Raw genomic sequence first — 19,281 nt, 5'->3', positions numbered from 1 at the left:
ATTCCTGCTCTTGGTCAATCTCTTTGAGATACTTCTGAGTCTTCTCTACTCCCTTACCCCGATCTTTACTGACTCAAATTCCTTAATCTCAGCTTTCAGTCCAAATTTTCTATCATTTTAGGACTCTGGGAAGCAGTTGACAGAAAAAACAAGCAAACAAACAAAAAAACCCACTAGCTATATATAGTCAGGAGAGACTGTAGAAACATACACACGAAATGTGGCAATGGTCCTTTTAATTACACCAATGAGCAATAAATGGCCTGGATCACTAGTATAAATATTCAGTTTGGCCCTCCTGGATTGTGATTTTGCATGAGAATACAGCCAGCAAGGGCCATGGATAGAGGGAGAAACAAAAGAGAAGAAAACTTATGGTTGATTGTACATTGGATCTCATGGGTGGGGGCCAGAGGTGAGGGACTATAGGGGGTGTCATCACTGGTACCAGCCCCAGCCTGTGTCTCAGATGGGTCTCCATTAGGAGGCTGGACACAGGTGCCAGCAGTGGGGCTGTGCCACCCCAGAGACCAGATGCTAGGATCCAAGTGCTCTGGTAATCTTTGGTATAATTTAAGGCACATCAATAGAATCCCCATCCTCAAACATCTGACTCTACACATTGAAATTCCTACTACAGGACACTCCTTTGATTTGAGCATTTGACTACCAAAGACTACTGCTGAAATGCTAATAATTTAGCTGGGAGAGGCTTCTCAGTATCATCCAACAAATACCCATGTATCCTTTGGACAGGGTGGGTTTTGATCAAAAAGCAGGGCTTGCTCTCTATAATGTGGGCCTTGGGCAGGATGCAGGTGGTACAGAACTCAGGGGTTAAAAGCCAGGAGTATAAAGAGGGAAATCAGAGCACCAAGACGAAAGTGTGGGAGGGCTAACTCCCTCCTTTGCTCACAGCCTTGCCTAGACAATCCTGGCTGGTGTGTTCAGCAGCTGACGGGATGATGGGTATCTCAGAGTGAGGCTGCGCTCGTAAGGCCACAGGGAAGGGGCAGTTCAGGCCTGGGGAGGTTCTGCTCACCACTGGGGTGTTAAGGTTGGGGAAAGTTTCCAGCACCAGGATGGGGCATATAATCCTCACTCAGGGCTATATAAGCTTGTCTGCAGGTTGGGGTCAGGGAGGTTTTCTGTCTTTGCGTAGGAGTAGAGGCTTTCCCATTCCAGAAGTGCAGGGCATATGTTTTGGGGAACAGTGAGGGCAGTGCTGTTGGGGCTCAGGCGGGTTGGCCCTGGACTTGGTGGTCACTTAGCCACCAGGTCAGACAGTTTTCAGTCTGGACCCTTTCAAGTAGGGTGTTGCTGTGAAATACTTTAGAGAGGGAACGAGGCACTCTTGTCTTCATTTCCGCTCAATACAGTCAACGCCCAGGGTATTGTCAGGGCAACGGCAGGTCCTGCTTCCTGGGGTGGCCAAGCAGAGGTGGGTGCAGCCACCATTGTTCACTGAGCAGTAGTTGTGACCTGGAAAAGGCAGAAGTCAGCTCAACAGCTAAGAGAGTGGCCTCCATACTAGACCCCTTTTTGGTCTCTGGGAGGCCAAGCTTGTGGGGGCTCCTGGGGAACAGGGAAGGCTGCACAGGGCACTCAGCTCAGCTTATCTATCAGCTGTTTCCTCATCATTAAGGATTTGCCAGATGTGCAAAAACCTTGATTCCTGATCTGGGGGCTATGCAGATTTACCATTGAAGCTATTAAACAGATCTCAGGGAAGGTTTTCCAGCTCTGATCAGAACATGGAGTTGGAATTTTAAAGCACAATGTATTCTTTATCTAGCTTGGCCACTTGACTGGGGGACAGGAGGGAAACCAGGAAGGAGGCTGGGTTAGGGGAGAGAATTTGGAGAGGCAGCCTAGCATAGACTCAAGCCAGGCTGCATAGCTCATCCCCGGTTCTGCCATCGTGAGCACCATAAGTGACCGTGTGACTCTGGGCAAGTGGCTTCAGTTTCCTTATTTATAAGGTGAGCATAATAATAGTACCTACCTCGTAGGGTTGCTACAAGGATTAAGTGAACGAGTGGATACAAAGCACTTAGTATGCTAAGTGACTTAATATATGTGATGGACCTAGCTCACAGTAAGTATCACATCCATGTTTGCCTGGTAATTATTATTATTATGAATTATTGTTGTTGCTGTCAGGCCAAATGGATGGATTTTAAAGCAGCAGAGATCCTAACACTGATGTTCCTCCCTGGAACCTGAAGACCGCATACTTTTAGACCCAGCCCAAGAGTCGATACTTTTCCTCACCCTTATCCTCTATCCACTTCATTCCTTAACATTTTCTATTGATTCATCTTGGCTCACCTACTCAATAATGAAGACCCTTGACGGAAGGGACTGTGTCTCACCTGCCATGTGATAAGGGCTATGAGAGGCCACATAGGTAGCAGCCGGAGTGTGAGCTCTGAGCCCCAGAGTGCTTCCAGCCCCCTGACCAGTTACAGCACAGGTGAGTTACCTTCGGGACACTGAGACAGGGCGGTGGTGATGCCATACAGCCGGGTCTGTTTGTGGGGATGGAAGGAATCCGTCTCTCTGGAAACAGCAAGACCCACAGCGACCACGGAATTCCTACACAGCACCAAAAGATGGGAGGTTAAAATACATCTCATGTCTTGAACTTTTCTCTAGGGGGCAGCCTCTTTTGTTGTTTGGGGGATAATTTGGAGGCCATAAACAGATTCACTGGCCTTGCTTTCCAGCCATCCCTCCCTCTTCCTGGGATGAGACAAGCGTGCAGTTCTCTGGCTTCTTAAAAAAAAAAAAAAAAAAAGGACAAAGGTCAGCTAGCTCTTCCCTCCGGCTCTAAATTCCAAGCTGGGAAATCGACTTTCTATACAGATGCCCTTGCCACATCTGCTTGCTTGGTTTAACCCCACCTTCCTGCAGGAAGAGCTGGTCAAGAAGGGGCTTTGGGAATACTGCAGTTTAAGAATTAAAATAAAATAAGGGCATGGAGCCCACCAGACAAGTGACCGAGGTCGGCTCCTGGGGAGAGAACAGACAGGCGCAGGAAGTCCAAGTCTGCACTTGAAGCTGCTCATCAAGGAGTATCCAGACGATACATGGCATCCCCTGCTTCCCTAGAAGCCCTGCCTCCCATTCCTTGCCCTCCTCTCTGACAACCAAAGGGCAAGGCAGAGGGGGCACCTCTGGAGGCGGGAAGGTCAAGCCAAGAGGCCACTTGGGAAGGGCGTGGCCTCCAGAGAGGGCGGCAGGGCAGGCCCCCCGGCCCCCACGCTCCAGCTGCTGACGTACGTCTTCCAGTCTGTGTAATACAGATTCTTCCCGAAGCTTGTAACGGCGAAAGGATACTGGAGCCCTTCAAGAACCTTGCGTCTGCTGGGCTGATCGGGCTTCAGGCATTCGGCCCGATGGGTGCCTGCGCGGGGCAACACAAATCGTCCATTGTTCATACAAGAAATGGCCCCTTTGTGTCCAAAAACGAGAGTAATGAGGGCAAGGGTGAGAGGGAGCGCTACAAGTTCATATCCTAGAGAACACAAGAGTTGCTCTTCTAAACTGGAAAGTTGTCTGTTCATCCTCCCTGGCCCCTCATTGGTCAACACCCCCTCCATCCAGTACCCATACCTGGTTCTGATGGGGAGACAGAAGCTGGAGCAGAGGAAGAGCACCCCGTTTCACCAGTTCCTGGGGACTTAGGAACGATGCCATCTTCCAGCTCCTGCTCAAGCCCCTCCTTGAAGCCTCTCCAAACCTCCCCTCCCTGCATTCAGAGCCCTTAGAATTGCCGAGCTGCACAGCCTCACGTCAATACCCGCATCATGACCAACTTATGGCTTGGGCTTTCACTTAACTGTGCACGCTTTACTCCCTGCATCCCCCGTGGCACCCGACAGTGTCTAGAACAAAGCAGGAACACAACAGAGACGTGATGGATGACTGACATTCCTCCCCGAATGAGCATCTTGCCCACAGCCCTCGCCTGAGGGACACCCCAAATCTGCCCAGGCAGGAGCACACATCAGGGCTGCATTACTTTATCTTCCTTGGCCTCACGTCCTGCCTAAGCCCTTGGGGACAAGCGGGAGCTACAAGCATGTTAAGTTGTGACGTGCTTAATAGGTATCAGGATGAGGACAGGCTCTGGGGGGGGGTCAGCAAACTTTTTCTTAAAGGGCCAGTTAGTAACTAGTTTAGGTTTTGTGAGCCAAGAGGCAAAAACCCAGGACATTATATAAGCATTTATATAACCTTTTATTTATTTATTTTACAGTATCAATCTATTTTATTAATGTAAACAAATATTTTACTGAAAATGCCAAGGTTTAGTTTGTCCCCAGTCTGAAAGGTGGAGTATTTATATCAAATTATTTGGTCTTTGGGAGAAGACTTGACTGTACTGAAAATGAATATGACCAGGCTGAATGTGTGATTTGTACTACATTTCTGAGATCTTCAGATTCTTGCATGTGACATACAAAATGAGCCTCGGCAGGAGTGTAAGACTAATAAATTTGAGCCAACTAGTTTGTCTGCAAAAAAGTCTATGGATTGAAAAAACTTTTAGATAGCTCTAATGCCAACTGAATTAAGTTGTCATTGTCTTAAATCTGAAACTCTGAAGCATCCTATAATAAGAAATTTTGCATTACCACTTGAGCTTGCCTAAATAGTCTTATAAAAATGCAAATTAAAATACACAGTGTTTTGGAGGCCTCGGTGACATCATATTATGGCGTAGTACTCAGTTAGAAATGACTATGTAGATTATACACTCAGTAAAAATGGGTAGAGTCCAGAGCACACGATGGCATTGGTAACTGCAGGCAGGCCCATCAAACTTTGCTTCCATCTTTTTTTTTTTTTTTTTTTTTTTTTTTTTTCTTGCGTTATGCGGGCCTCTCACTGTCGTGGCCTCTCCCATTTGCGGAGCACAGGCTCCGGACGCGCAGGCTCAGTGGCCATGGCTCACGGGCCCAGCCGCTCCGCGGCATGTGGGATCTTCCCGAAACGGGGCACGACCCCGCGTCTCCTGCATCGGCAGGCGGACTCTCAAGCACTGCGCCACCAGGGAAGCCCTGCTTCCATCTTTTAAAGCATTGTACACAAGTAGTATTGGATGTGGAGGAATGAGACGCCTTCTTTATATCTTTGAAAGATCTTTTCCCTTTATTTGGCCCTTCTCTTCCTATGTGAGGTGGGAACTTGCCATGGAGGCCTCCCTGTTTTCCAAGAGGCAATGAGAATGCATGATCCTGGGCTGCTTCTTTAAGGCTCTTCACTGGGGCTTCTTAAAATGCTTGAGGGAAATGAGTAGGAGAGAGGGAGGGATCGATAGCGCATGGTTGATGGAAGATGCTGATAATTTTGTTGGTGGCAAATAGGAAGCTGAAGCTCGACCTACATTTTTCTCTCTCCAAACTCCAGAACTCCACACCCCAGAGGCCCTCCTTTCCATGTGCTGTATATAACCTTTTAAAATGTAACATTTTAAAATGTGAAAACCGGGGCTTCCCTGGTGGTGCCGTGCTTAAGAATCTGGCTGCCAATGCAGGGTACATGGGTTCGAGCCCTGGTCTGGGAAGATCCCACATGCTGCGGAGCAACTAAGCCTGTGTACCACAACTACTGATCCTGCGCTCTAGAGCCCATGAGCCACAACTACTGAAGCCACAACTACCGAAGCCCGCGCGCCTAGAGCCAGTGCTCTGCAACAAGAGAAGCCGCCGCAATGAGAAGCCCACGCACCGCAACGAAGAGTAGCCCCTACTTGCCACAACTAGAGAAAACCTGTGCGCAGCAATGAAGACCCAACACAGCCAAAACTAAAAACAAATAAATAAATTAATTTTTTTTTAAATGTGAAAACCGTTTATAGCTCCTGGGTTATACCAAGGAGGTTGGATTTGTCCCAAGGCTGTAGTTTGCTGACCCCTGACCTGGAAGATTAAGAGCTCTCCCTAGACTGTGTCAAGCCTAGAGAAACAATAAATTTCAGAGCAAAGATATGCAGCTATTGTTTGTGCAGGAAAAAAGCAGTTATCTTATGCTCTCTTCCCCATAACAGATAATCTTGATAGTACAGGGGGTAACAATAATTGTTTGGTAAAAAACAAGGCACTGTTCCAACCCCAGGAGCCAGGCCTGGGGCTTTCCATCACCTGCATCCACCCAGCAGAGTTGAGATGAGTAGGCATCAAAGGTCAGCCCGTTGGGCAAACCCAGGTCATCCTGCACAAGGATCCTCCGGTTTGTGCCATCCATGTAGGAAGTTTCGATTTTGGGGCTATCTCTGTTCCAGTCTGTCCAATAAAGATTCCTGGAGGAGGAAAAGGAGGAGAAAGAGGAAGAAATATATGAAGATACCTGAGAAAAAGTTCACTTAGAAAACACTTAAGACTCACAGACTCACAGACTTGGAGAATGAACTTATGGTTACCAGAGGGGAAGCGCTGTGGGGAGGGATAGTTAGGGAGTTTGGGATTGACATGTACACGCTACTCGTGGCGCAGTGGTTAAGAACCCGCCTGCCAATGCAGGGGACACGGGTTCAAGCCCTGGTCCTGGAGGATCCCACATGCCCCAGAGCATCTAAGCCCGTGCGCCACAACTACTGAGCCTGCACTCTAGAGCCCACGAGCCACAGCTACTGAGCCTGTGCTCTAGTGCCCGCGAGCCACAACTACTGAGCCTGTGCGCTAGAGCCCATGCACCACAACGACTGAGCCTGCATGCCACAACTACTGAAGCCCAGGTTGCTTACAGCCCATGCTCTGCAACAAGAGAAGCCACCGCAATGAGAAGCCCGTGCACCGCAACAAAGAATAGCCCCCGCATGACGCAACTAGAGAAAGCCTGCGCGCAGCAATGAAAACGCAACGCGGCCAAAAAAAAAAATTAATTAATTAATTAATTTAAAAACAATGGATAACCAGCAAGACCTACTATATGGCAGAGGGAACTCTGTTCAATATTATGTAACAACCTAAATGGGAAAAGAATTTGAAAAAGAATAGATATATGTATAACTGAATCACTTTGCTGTACACCTGAAACTGACACAACACTGTAAATCAACTCGACTCTAATATAAAATAAAAAGTTAAAAAAATAACAACAACAACAACAAATAACAACCCTCAGAATGGGAGAAAACATTTGCAAATGAAGCAACTGACAAAGGATTAATTTCCAAAATTTACAAGCAGCTCGTGCAGCTCAATAACAAAAAAACAAACAACCCAATCCAAAAATGGGCAGAAGACCTAAATAGACATTTCTCCAAAGAAGATATACAGACTGCCAACAAACACATGAAAGAATGCTCAACATCATTAATCATTAGAGAAATGCAAATCAAAACTACAATGAGATATCATCTCACACCAGTCAGAATGGCCATCATCAAAAAATCTAGAAACAATAAATGCTGGAGAGGGTGTGGAGAAAAGGGAACACTCTTGCACTGCTGGTGGGAATGTGAATTGGTTCAGCCACTATGGAGAACAGTATGGAGGTTCCTTAAAAAACTACAAATAGAACTACCATATGACCCAGCAATCCCACTACTAGGTATATACCCTGAGGAAACCAGAATTCAGAAAGAGTCATGTACCAAAATGTTCATTGCAGCTCTATTTACAATAGCCCGGAGATGGAAACAACCTAAGTGCCCGTCGTCGGATGAATGGATAAAGAAGATGTGGCACATATATACAATGGAATATTACTCAGCCATAAAAAGAAACGAAATTGAGCTATTTGTAATGAGGTGGATAGATCTAGAGTCTGTCATACAGAGTGAAGTAAGTCAGAAAGAGAAGGACAAATACCGTATGCTAACACATATATATGGAATTTAAGAAAAAAAAATGTTATGAAGAACCTAGGGGTAAAACAGGAATAAAGACAGAGACCTACTGGAGAACAGACTTGAGGATATGGGGAGGGGGAAGGGTGAGGTGTGTTAGGGCGAGAGAGAGACATGGACATATATATACTAACAAACGTAAGGTAGATAGCCAGTGGGAAGCAGCCGCATGGCACAGGGAAACCGGCTCGGTTCTTTGTGGCTGTCTGGAGGGGTGGGATAGGGAGGGTGGGAGGGAGGGAGACAAAGAGGGAAGAGATATGGGAACATATATATATGTATAACTGACTCACTCTGTTATAAAGCAGAAACTAACACACCATTGTAAAGCAATTATACCCCAATAAAGATGTTAAAACAAACAAACAAAAAAACAACTAGGGGCTTCCCTGGTGGCGCAGTGGTTGAGAGTCCGCCTGCCGATGCAGGGGACACGGGTTTGTGCCCCGGTCCGGGAAGATCCCACATGCCGCGGAGCGGCTGGGCCCGTGAGCCATGGCCGCTGGGCCTGCGCGTCCGGAGCCTGTGCTCCGTAACGGGAGAGGCCACAACAGTGAGAGGCCTGCGTATCGCAAAAAAAAAAAAAAAAACTTTAAAAGAGGGGAATTCCTTGGCGGTCCAGGGGTCAGGACTCTGTGCTTTCACTGCTGAGGACCTGGGTTCCATCCCTGGTCAGGGAACTAAGATCCTGCAAGCTGCAAGGTGCGGCCAAAATAAATTAAAATAAAAAAATTAAAAAAATAAAGTTCATTATGGAAAAAAAAACACTTAAAAAGAACCCATGGTGAAGACATTAGCAGACACTGAGACACAGAATGGCTAAAAAGGATCTGCAGGCGTCAAGATATATTTTCCTTTGCAAACACCCTTGGATTTGGCTCTTCACTTGAATCTTTCTGTTACTCACGATTTCACTCCCCTTAAACATAAGTTACATATTATATCTCAGTAAAACTGTTTAAAAAAACCCAGAACACCATAACTGACATGAACACATGGGAATAATTCCCATATGCTGTCACCACACAGGAAGGCACAGCAGACCCAGGGGATGAAGCCCAGAAGCAAGGCTGGCAGAGGCAGTGGTCAAGGCACCTGCTGTCAGGCAGGTGGCTGAGTGGCCACAGAAGAAGAGGTGTGGTCTCAAAGGGAAGGAGTCAAAGCGTCAAGGAGACACGGGCCTGGTGTGTAAGATGTAGAGCTTGCAGTAAGGGAAAGGGAGGAAAAGCACTGATACACTGACAAAACCCACAGGGAAGGACTCCAAGGCGTTCATGCTGGGTTGGCCCCCAGGAAGGAGCCCCAGGGGGACATTTATGCTACCTTGATACTCTTCTGGGATCGATCCAAGTCAGGTGTTGATTCACATTCAACCCAAGTGGAAATATCCAATTTCTGAGCTGTCAACTTACAAAGGCTCTTGGTAAAAGATTGGAAAGTGGAACATGGTATCAAGTCCATGATCACACGTAAACATACTGCCATTTCACCATGGATATCTGTAAGCCACCAACCGTAGACTCAGTCATCCTAAACTCATTCACTTCAGGAGAGCAATGGTGGAGTTACAGCCTAACATTTGAGAAAATCCAAAAGGGCAGATGCAAATAGAAGAGACGCACACACAGATTTACACAAAGATACCCTCTCACGGAATCCGTTACGATGCCTCTGGGATTCACCAAATCAGTCTCAAACAGCACCCGGCGCTGGGTCCCATCCAGCTTTGCAACTTCTATCCGATCCAGGTGAGAATCCGTCCAGAAGATGTTGCGGCCAAGATGGTCAAGAGCAATGCCTTCTGGGCTTCCAAGATCTAGAAGCAAACACCAAACATGGGCTTCCAAGATCTAGAAGCAAACACCAAACATGGGCTTCCAAGATCTAGAAGCAAACACCAAACACTCCTGATTTTTTTTAAAGCAAGTAAGATGAGGTTTTTCTGATTACTCAGTGCTATTTCACCTGGCATCCAATCCTTGCACCTTGAAAAAACAAATGGGAGGGTTAAATGCTTGTTGGTTAAGATAAGTAACACTTAGTGACAAATTGAAAAATGCTACTCATTCCCTCGATGGACATCCACCCTGTGCACTACATTGGGAGCCAGGCCCATAAAGATGCTGAAGCTGTGGCCCTGCCTTCAAGAAGAAGCCCACAGTCAATCACAGTTCAGACTGAGTTCCAGGTTCTGTGGGAACATGAAGGAGGGACACTGGACTCAGTGTGGGGAGACCAGGGGAGGATTCCTGGGGGAGATAACACCTCCTAAAGCTGGCTCCTGCAGAAACAACAGGACTTTGGCGGGCAAAGATCCTGGGTAAAGGTTTTCCAGGTAGTGGGACCAGCACATAGGTCTAAAGGAAGAGTAGACATGGCCTGAAGTAAATCGTATGTCATTTTGCATGGCTGGAGACCCCGAGGGTGGAGGGTGGCCAGAGATGAAGTTAGGATGCCCATGTTAATGAGCTTAGTGCTTATCCCTTATGCAAAGGGGAGGCACAAGAAGATCTGAAGATGGGAACAGGACAGATTTACCTTATTCATCAATGGGGACAAAAAGGTCATTTCAGAGAAATAAGATATGCAAGAAATCACAGCTGTTATTACTTTTATACAAGTATTAGGATTACAAAGAAGGGGTGTCAGGAATTGTGAATAGCACCCAGAAGTCCTACTAGGCTATAAGCAACTGATTTCCAAGCCAGGGGTTGCCACAGCCTCAGCTGACTGCAATGGGAACCTTCAGCACCCACCTAACACAATCAGGAGTTCAAGATTGCAATGGTTTCCTGACTAGAAATACAATCAAGTTAAAAGCTAAAACCCCATCAGGGTTTTACTGGTGTCATCTGGGATTCTTTCCCCTCTGCTGATTATAGAATCGAAGGTCATCTAGTACAGCTGGAAGTGGAAACAGGAACTGGGAGAGCCGAGGATGGAGCTACCCTGCCCCAGGGGCCTGGTACGAGGAAACCAACCCAGCACTGTTTTTTTTTCTTCTTTCTTTATTTATTTGGTTGCATCGGGTCTTATATGTGGCAGGCAGGCTCCTTAGTTGCGGCTCGCTGGCTCCTTAGTTGTGGCAGGTGCAGCACTGTGTTCTTTCATCAATAGAGAAGCAATCCCGACCTTCAGCCCCCTCCATATCGGCTTTCACTAGACCCCTAATACAATCATGACTGTGAATGCCGGCGATGTCTAAGCCCCCTCAAAGGACCCCCACCAGAGGAAGTTTATTAAGAATTAAAAACAGCAGTTTCTAATTTTAAACAAGTTCTTTATTGTTCTAACCAAAAGTAAAGATTTATAAAGTATTAAAATATTTTCCATGTCCCTAGAGGCAAAGGGATGGTGAGACTGAACTCCAAAGGCCCCTTTCAACTTTCAGACAATATCAGAAGAAATCATTCTGGGGTATATTTGGAATGAGTACATCCTGTCTGAGAGGCATGAGCTATTCAGACACACACAGAGCAGTGGGACCAGGGAAGGCTGTTCAATGAGCGTCTCTTTACAAGTTCCAGGAAGGAACTCCATGTCGTGTTGTCTCTTTATAAACAGCCCTGCTCCTGACGTCAAACCCAAGAGCAACCATACCTCCTTCCCCAACCAGGAAAATACTTTATGGGATAAGGAGCCAAAGGAAAGGCCTGGAAAACCTCATCCTTTGTTGTGAGTCAGGGCAAGATGGGAAGACGTCAGGGCAATATATTCCACACTGATTATGTTGAAAGGAAACAGATGACGATACTTATCAAAGATATTTAGCTAGGACTTTAACTCAAGGAAAGACAGAGAAACCCAGGATTCAGACGTTATGAAATTAAGAAGAAAAGAAAAAGAAAAGATACACACTGCCATTTTCACTCACTAGGAATGTACCAACACATACCGTGATGAAGATGTAAGTGGAAGTTTCTTTCTCTCTTTTTGAAATTAAAAAAAAATGTATCCCTAGGGATCTTTCTTCTACAAAGATCACATTCTGATTTAATTCTGTGTTTTCACAGTGGGCTTTTGTCTGGAATGTTTCTTACTGGGCTTAAAGCTTTCTTGGATTATCAGTTCCAAAAGCAACAGGAAATAGCAAACGATGACCTACTCCCCTCCTCCACTGGGTTTTGAAGTTAAATCACAGATAATAGCAACAGAATTTTTAACAGAGATAAGATGCAAAAAGGCATTTTCAAACTTCTGTTCATTAAAGCAAGCCATGAAAACTAGCAGACATTATTTAAATAGCATACTGGATTCCAGAAAAGGATTTGAGGTCTATGTCCAAATATTTAACTCAACCTCAGTTTAATTCCTGCTACATCATCTCTTCTGAAGGAGCCAAGGAAGGAAAAACATGCCCCAGGGGCTACTCCGCAGGCACAGGGACCCTTCCAGAGTACCAATTTCTAGGGAAGTGTTAAATTGGAAATTAGAAAATCTACACTTGGCCCCAAGTAAAAAGAAATACCAAAGAGGCTCATATATTTTAAGGATGTATCTTTGATTTGAGTGTTTTGCAGAGGAAACAAGATGATTTTACACAGCAAATATCATTGGCATGACAATGTCTTTTGATTGAAAATATCTGCAAGTCAGCTGATGAGTCACAGACTTAGTAATGTGTAATATTTGACCTTTTCAGTCCAGGAGGATTTTTACAGGCCCTTGGATTTTTGTCATAATGGACTTGAATCTTGATAAAACATATCTACCTAAAATAGCCTTGGCTTGTTGAAGGTAGGCATTAACATAATAGAGTCCTTGGCTTAAATCAGCATCGATAAGTTAAGGAATTGAGGTTAAATGTTGAGGGGTAAGCTGTGCCAAAGTGCCATGTGCTTTATCATCAGTGATGCAACAAAAACAGAAATGTCTGTTTTTCGGCCTGATTTTCTGTACTCTTCTGGCAACCTGAGCAAGGTCCGGTGGGGGTGAGGTAGAAGAGAGGAGACCCACCGCACCATGAGATTACAGGTTGAAGTGACAACCCTTCAACTGGAAAACTGTCCTGCGAATAGACTCACTTCTCAGGGACAATATCTGCCAATATGCTCGTGATCCTTCCATCTTTACGATTTATCTGCTTATTGCCTGATGGACCAGCCCCGCCTGGGGCAGACAGTCTGAGAATCGGTTCTAGGCTCAGCAGCCAGAGGGTGAAATGTATATCCAAACTGGCTACAGAAGCTTTCAGAGACAGGCATGGACACTTACCCTGTTTTAATTTTATTCTCCTTAGGCTAGCAACAAATCCCAGCTAAGATGTTCATGATTTAGTGATGAGTCCTCAGAGGACTCTTCAGAGAAGGCTGGAAAGGGCGATGTTTGAGGTTGAGAACCCAGCCCCTCTCAGATTACCATAACCTGTAAATAACCATACACCGCACCCCTCCGCTCTCTCCCAAGAGCCACGTGGGCTGCTAGAAGCAAAACCCGAAAAGGAAGACTGACATTTGCTTGCCCACCTTGTCGAATGATGGTGCTTGGCTCTCCACCATGCAGACTGGCTCTCCCAATGGAAGGCTGACTGATGTCGGTCCAGTAAACCATCTTGTCCACACAGTCGAAGGCCAGTCCAATGATGACTTTATCCTGGAAGTGCAGACCAGTGGTGAGAGTGGTCCACCTACTAGTGAATGATGATGGTGGGACTCTTTCCTGTGCTTAGAGGCATTTAGATGCCTTTTGAAATGAATTGTCTTCAAGTCTTTGTCTTTTTTTTTTTTTTTTTTTTTTTTGGCTGTGCCACGCAGCATACAAGATCTTAGTTCCCCGACTAGGGATCAAACCCATGCCCCCTGCAGAGGAAGTGCAGAGTCCTAACCACTGGACCGCCAGGGAAGTCCCTCTTTTGTCCATTTTAAAAATTAAATTATTGAGTTGAAGGAGTTCTTTATATATTTCAGATAAAAATCTGTTGTCATACACATATGTATATGTATGTATGTATATGTATATTTTTTCTCAGTAAATAGCACTTTTTCATTTTCTTAATGATGTTTTCGGAGAGCAAAAGTTTTAAATTTGTATTAAGTGCAATTTTATTTTTCTTTATGGCTAATGCTTTTTGTATATCGTCTAAGAAATCTTTGCCCAACTGAAAATCATAAAAATTAAATAAAAGACATAAATATTGGAAAGGAAGAGGTAAAATCACTCTATTTTAAGACTATGATTATTTATGTAGAAATTCCTGGGAAATCTATAGTAATATTTTAACTAAAAATTGAATCTAGCAAGGTTGCAGGATCCAAGGTCAATGTAAAATTGTATTTCTACATACCAGCAAAAAGTAGAATTTTAAAATAATAATGTTTATAATAGCAGCAAAATATTTAAGAATAAATATTTTTAAATGTGCAAGATTCTATACTGAATACTATAAAACACTGTAGAGTGAAATTAAAGAAGACCCAAATAAATGAAGAGATGTTAGTTTAATGGATCCTAAGATTTAATATTGCTAAGATATCCAAAATAGAGTTTAGGATATCCCTAAATAGAGTTAAAGATCCAGTGCTATCCATATCAAAATCCCAGCAGCCTTTTCTTTTCTTTTCTTTTCTTCCTTTCCTTTCCTTTCCTTTTCTTTTCTTTTCTTTTTGGTAGAAACTTATAAGCTTACTCTAAAATGTATATGGAAATGCAAACTGAGGCCCTGGGGACCATAGAAGTGTAAGACCAGGATGCTCTTTTCCTGGGAGAATCAGCGTTATCAGCAGACACTTGCCCTCCAAAAGTCATGTCATAAAGGAAAAGAGATCCTTACCATACACCATATACAAAAATTAGCTCCAAATGAAGCGAGAGTCTAAATGTAAGAGCTAAAAATACAAAACTCTTAGAAGAAAACATAGTTGAAAGCCTCATAACATTGGATTTGGCAATGATTTCTTGGATATGACATCAAAAGCAAAAATAGATAAATTGGATCTTATCAAAATTAAAAACTTGTGTTCAGTAAAAGACACAATCAACAAAGTGAAAAGGCAACCAATCCATGGAAGGTGATAAAATATTTGCAAATCATGTAACTGGTAAGGGGTTAATAGAATATATAAAGAACTCCTACAACTCAGTAACAATAAGAACAAAACAACCCAATTACTAAGTGGGCAAAGGATATGAATAGACATTTTTCCAAAGATATATAAATTGTCCATAAGTATATGACAAGATGCTAACATCACTAATCATTAGAGAAATGGAAATCAAAACCACAATGAGATACCACTTTACACATATTAGGATGGCTACAACTAAAAAACAGAAAATAATAAGTGTTGACAAGGTAGAAGGGAAATTGGAACCTTTGTGCTCTGGTGGTGGGAATGCAAAATGGTGCAGTGCTAAGGAAAACCGTATAGTGGTTCCTCAAGAAATTAAAAATGGAATTACCATGTAATTCCAGGTCTTGTTTATATACAAAATAAGTGAAAGCAAGGACTTGAACAGATGTTTGTAAATCCATGTACATAGCAACACTATTCAAAATAGCCAAAAGGTGGAAGCAGCCCAAGTTCTCCACTGATGGATGAATGGATAAACAAAATGTGATACATCCATATAATGGAATATAATTCAGCCTTACAAAAGGAAGGAAATTCTGACACATGCTACAACATGGATGAAATTTGAAGATATTATACTAAATAAAGTAAACCAGTTATGAAAGGGCAAATACTGTGTGATTCCACTTATAGGAGGTCCCTAGAACAGGCAAATTCATAGACATAGAAAGTAGAAGGGGATGCAAAGGGCTGGCAGGGGAGGAGGGAGTTATTGTTGAATGGATCCAGAGTTTCAGTTTGGGATGATGAAAAAGGTTCTGGAGATAGATGGTGATGATGGTTGTACTTAATGCCACAGTGGCATTAGCTACAGTTAAAACAGCTAAATGGTAAAGATAGATAGATACATACATACATACATACATACATAGAAGGACAGACAGATAGATGATACATAGATAGGAAGGACACAGTGAATATTTATAAGGTTGTTTCAGCACTCTCCCTCCACTGATCCCATCTCAATTTCCTGCTTTTCATAGCCTCATTTGGCATTTAAGCCTCTCCCCTTGGTCTTGGGGGAAAACGACTTTCACACGGAATTTAACCCACTCGCACTACCCGGGAGTGTGTGCTAGTGGATACCAGGAAGAATGATGATTACCCCTTGAGGGATTTGTGCTTCACTGAGGCAACAGAAAATCACAAAGATCACTTACACATTTGTTCAGCAAATACTTTTCAAGTGCCAAGCACTGTTTGGGATCTGCAAATACCCCTGTGAAACAAACACCTCCATGAAATAGAGGGACAATTTCTGATCTTGCTGTGCTTATATTCTTGGTGGGAAGAGATACATCAGACATAGAACATGTACCTGGATACACAATGTTTCGAGTAGTGCTGGGTGCCTGATGAAAGACAAAGCAGGGTAGGTGGAGGCTGCAGTCTGGATAGGGCAGCCAGGACAGGTTTCTCTAAGAGCTGATGTGCCAGCAGAAATTCAAGTGACATGCGGCAGTGAACCGTGCAAGTGTCTGGAATGAGAGAACTCCAGGCAGGGGGACAGCAAGTGCAAAGGCCCTGAGGTGGGAGTGTGAATGGTGAGTTGAGGACCAGCTAGAAGGCCAGAAGGCTGCAGCCGGTGAGTGAGGGGGCAGTGGTAGGGAATGGGGTGGGAGAGGTAGCCAGAGGCCATGGAAAGAACTGGATTTTTTTCTGGGTGAAGGGAACCCATCAGAGGGTTTTGTGTTGGGGAAGAACATGGATCCAATCACGGCTGCTTTGCAGGAGGCTTTTTGAAAAGCATTTTTACCATGGATGGACCTAGAGATTATCATCTCTAGTAAGTTAGTAAGTCAGAAAGAGAAAGACAAATACCATATGACATCATTTAAATGTGGAATCTAAAATATGACACAAATGAGCTTATCTATGAAACAGAAACAGACTCACAGACAGAGAACAGACTTGTGGTTGCCAAGGGGGAGGTGATGGGGGTGAAGGAATGAGAGTTTGGGATGAGCAGACACAAACAATTACATGGATAAACAAAAAGAATAAACAACAATGGATAAACAAGGTCCTACTGTAGAGCACAGGGAACTATATTCAATATCCTGTGATAAACCATAATGGGAAAGAATATGAAAAAGCATATATGTACAACTGAGTCACTTTGCTGTACAGCAGAAATTAACACAACATTGTAAATCAACTATGCTTCAATAACATAAAGTTTTTTAAAAAGAAGCATTTTTATTTTGCAGACTTTTTTTGATCATGTTTCCTCCCTGGTCAAAAAGAAGAGGGGTTATGGTGGTGTGTAGAGATCCATGCAGGAAGAGAAAATAGGGCAGGTGGGAAAGACAGGGGAGTAGGGCAAGGAAGATGAGAAGAAAGTAATTTCTACCCGGAATCTTTACGCAGGCTCTGCAACCAGCACTGAGGGGTAATGAGGATTCCCGCTGGACTTTCATCTCTAAGAGCTGGTAGCCCACTCGCTGCTAATTCTTCACTCCTTAGATGACCCTGACGGCCCCCACTGCCCTGGCAACCCTGAGTCCACAGCCAGAAGCCTCCACCAGGTCTCAGGTTTGGTTTCCTGGCAGGAGGTCAGGATCCCAGACAGAAAAGCTCCTCAGAAGTGTCTGACCTCTAACTAACGGACAAAAATTCCCCGACTCACAAAATGCATCTTTGAAGCTTTGAAAAGCTCTGGTTACTTACTGCCTCTGGGCAGACAGGCGCATCTTGAGCTGAGCGGCTGCCGAAAGTTGAGTCACGTTGCTAATTTAGCAGGGATGGCAACATCAAACCTGGCAGATGCTCGCAGACAAGAGAGCAAACTCACATGACGCGCCCACCTGAGGGGTCAGATACCAAAGGGGTCTCTCTGGAAGGCCTCCTGTTTCTGCTCCCACCCTCGAGCCTCATGGGGGTGCTTAGGAATACAGTGGCCCCATTTAGCGGTGGACACCCAGGGTCACACAGAATGAAGAGGTCCTGGGTCCAGGGGTCCAGCCCCGGTCCCTGGGCTGACTGCACCCCGCTCGTTGCTCCAGGCCATTGAAGCAGAAATTGTCACCAAGTGCCATCGGCCAGCACTCACCGGGGCGTGAAGCAGAGCCTGGGCTTCCGTCTTGGTCATGGTGTTTCCCTCCAGGGGGAGGTGCTCTATCTTCCCGGTCTGGGCAAACAGTAGGTGGGTCCCAGGTGGCAGGGGGATCACGGCGGTAGGAACTGAGGGTCCGTGGTGAACCGGGGGAGCCACTGTACTCAGACCTGGGTGGTGGGAGATGGCAATGAGTAAGGCCCCCGTGCAGTAGGAATGCACAAACGCACACGTGTGGGTGCGTGCGTGCACAGACTCACACACATGTACCCACACCGGGTCACGTCGCCTTCATGGCACCACAAACTGCACCGTCACACGTGCACATTTAATATCCGAAAGCACAAGGAGCAGAAAGACCTCAGTCAATCAAAGGGCATTTGTGATGAAGATGATGCAGGGCCAGAGTTTAACATTAAAGGTCGATTGGAAAAAAACAATGGCTCAGTCTCCCCCTTAATGGAACTAACCTGGCTATCGGTGCCCTGCTCTGCACACGGGCTGCAGCAGTGAACAAAAACAATGCAACAGCGGCAACCCTGAAACCCTGGGCCACAGGGAGCTCGCACCCCAGCAGGAAGCTGCTGAGTATTTTCATGCTCGAGGAGACCATCTGAGTGGACTAGACCCACTCACCCCATCCCACGGGGGTGGGAGGGGCTCAGACGCCACAAACGGGAACACAGGCCTTCTGGGCTTTCCAGAACGAAGTGATGGGCAGGGCTAATCCTCCCTCAGACTCGGCCTTGCCTCCTACCTGCTGACCTGGTGACCCAGCACAGCTCCTGGCTCACCTGACAAGAGAATGTCCCAGGAGGGGACAGGCAGCCTGTACTGCAGGTAAGGAACATGCAGTGGCTGTCGGGAAACCTGGGCCCCAGACCTGGCCCTGACACTCGCTGTGTGGACACGTCGTGGACCTTCCTGGGCTCGTTTCCTGCTCTCTGAAGTGAGAGAATGGGACCAGGTCATCACCGAGCTCATTTTCAGTTCTTTTCTCTTGTCCATCTTGCCTGTTATACCCAATCAATGATATAAACCAATCTGGTGGACCTTTTTAATATCTCTGGAATCTATCCCCCCAAACTCACTGCCAGCACCTCAGGTCAGACCCTCGCCGTTTCCCACCTGGATTAATTAGAAATACTGCAATTAATTAATAGCACCCGCCTCCCCACCACCAGGGCCTCATGCCTCCCTTTCAGCTCTTCTAAAACTGAAACCTGGTCACATGAGCGCCTGCTCAAAACCCTTCCTGGGCTCCCTCAGGACCAATCCAGACCCCTCAGCGGGGC

The 19,281-nt window shown here is 45.3% G+C and overlaps 1 protein-coding gene across 1 annotated transcript in view; it reads right to left on the bottom strand.

The window, feature by feature from the left end:
* Positions 1-1,360: 1,360 nt before the first annotated feature.
* The window catches only part of NID1 (nidogen 1), a 94,801-nt gene continuing 76,880 nt past the window's right edge, over positions 1,361-19,281 (bottom strand). Inside the window, 7 exon segments of the mRNA XM_007452942.1 lie at positions 1,361-1,482; positions 2,486-2,598; positions 3,286-3,409; positions 6,153-6,310; positions 9,506-9,677; positions 13,327-13,453; positions 17,984-18,156. Of these exon segments, the coding sequence (XP_007453004.1) occupies positions 1,361-1,482; positions 2,486-2,598; positions 3,286-3,409; positions 6,153-6,310; positions 9,506-9,677; positions 13,327-13,453; positions 17,984-18,156 (989 nt within the window).

This window comes from Lipotes vexillifer, unplaced genomic scaffold, assembly GCF_000442215.2.
Source record: "Lipotes vexillifer unplaced genomic scaffold, Lipotes_vexillifer_v1.1 scaffold1088, whole genome shotgun sequence".
In the NCBI taxonomy this organism is placed as follows: Eukaryota; Metazoa; Chordata; class Mammalia; order Artiodactyla; family Lipotidae; genus Lipotes; species Lipotes vexillifer.
Note: the sequence above shows the minus strand (reverse complement) of the source record. Positions and strands in the feature narration are given on the sequence as shown.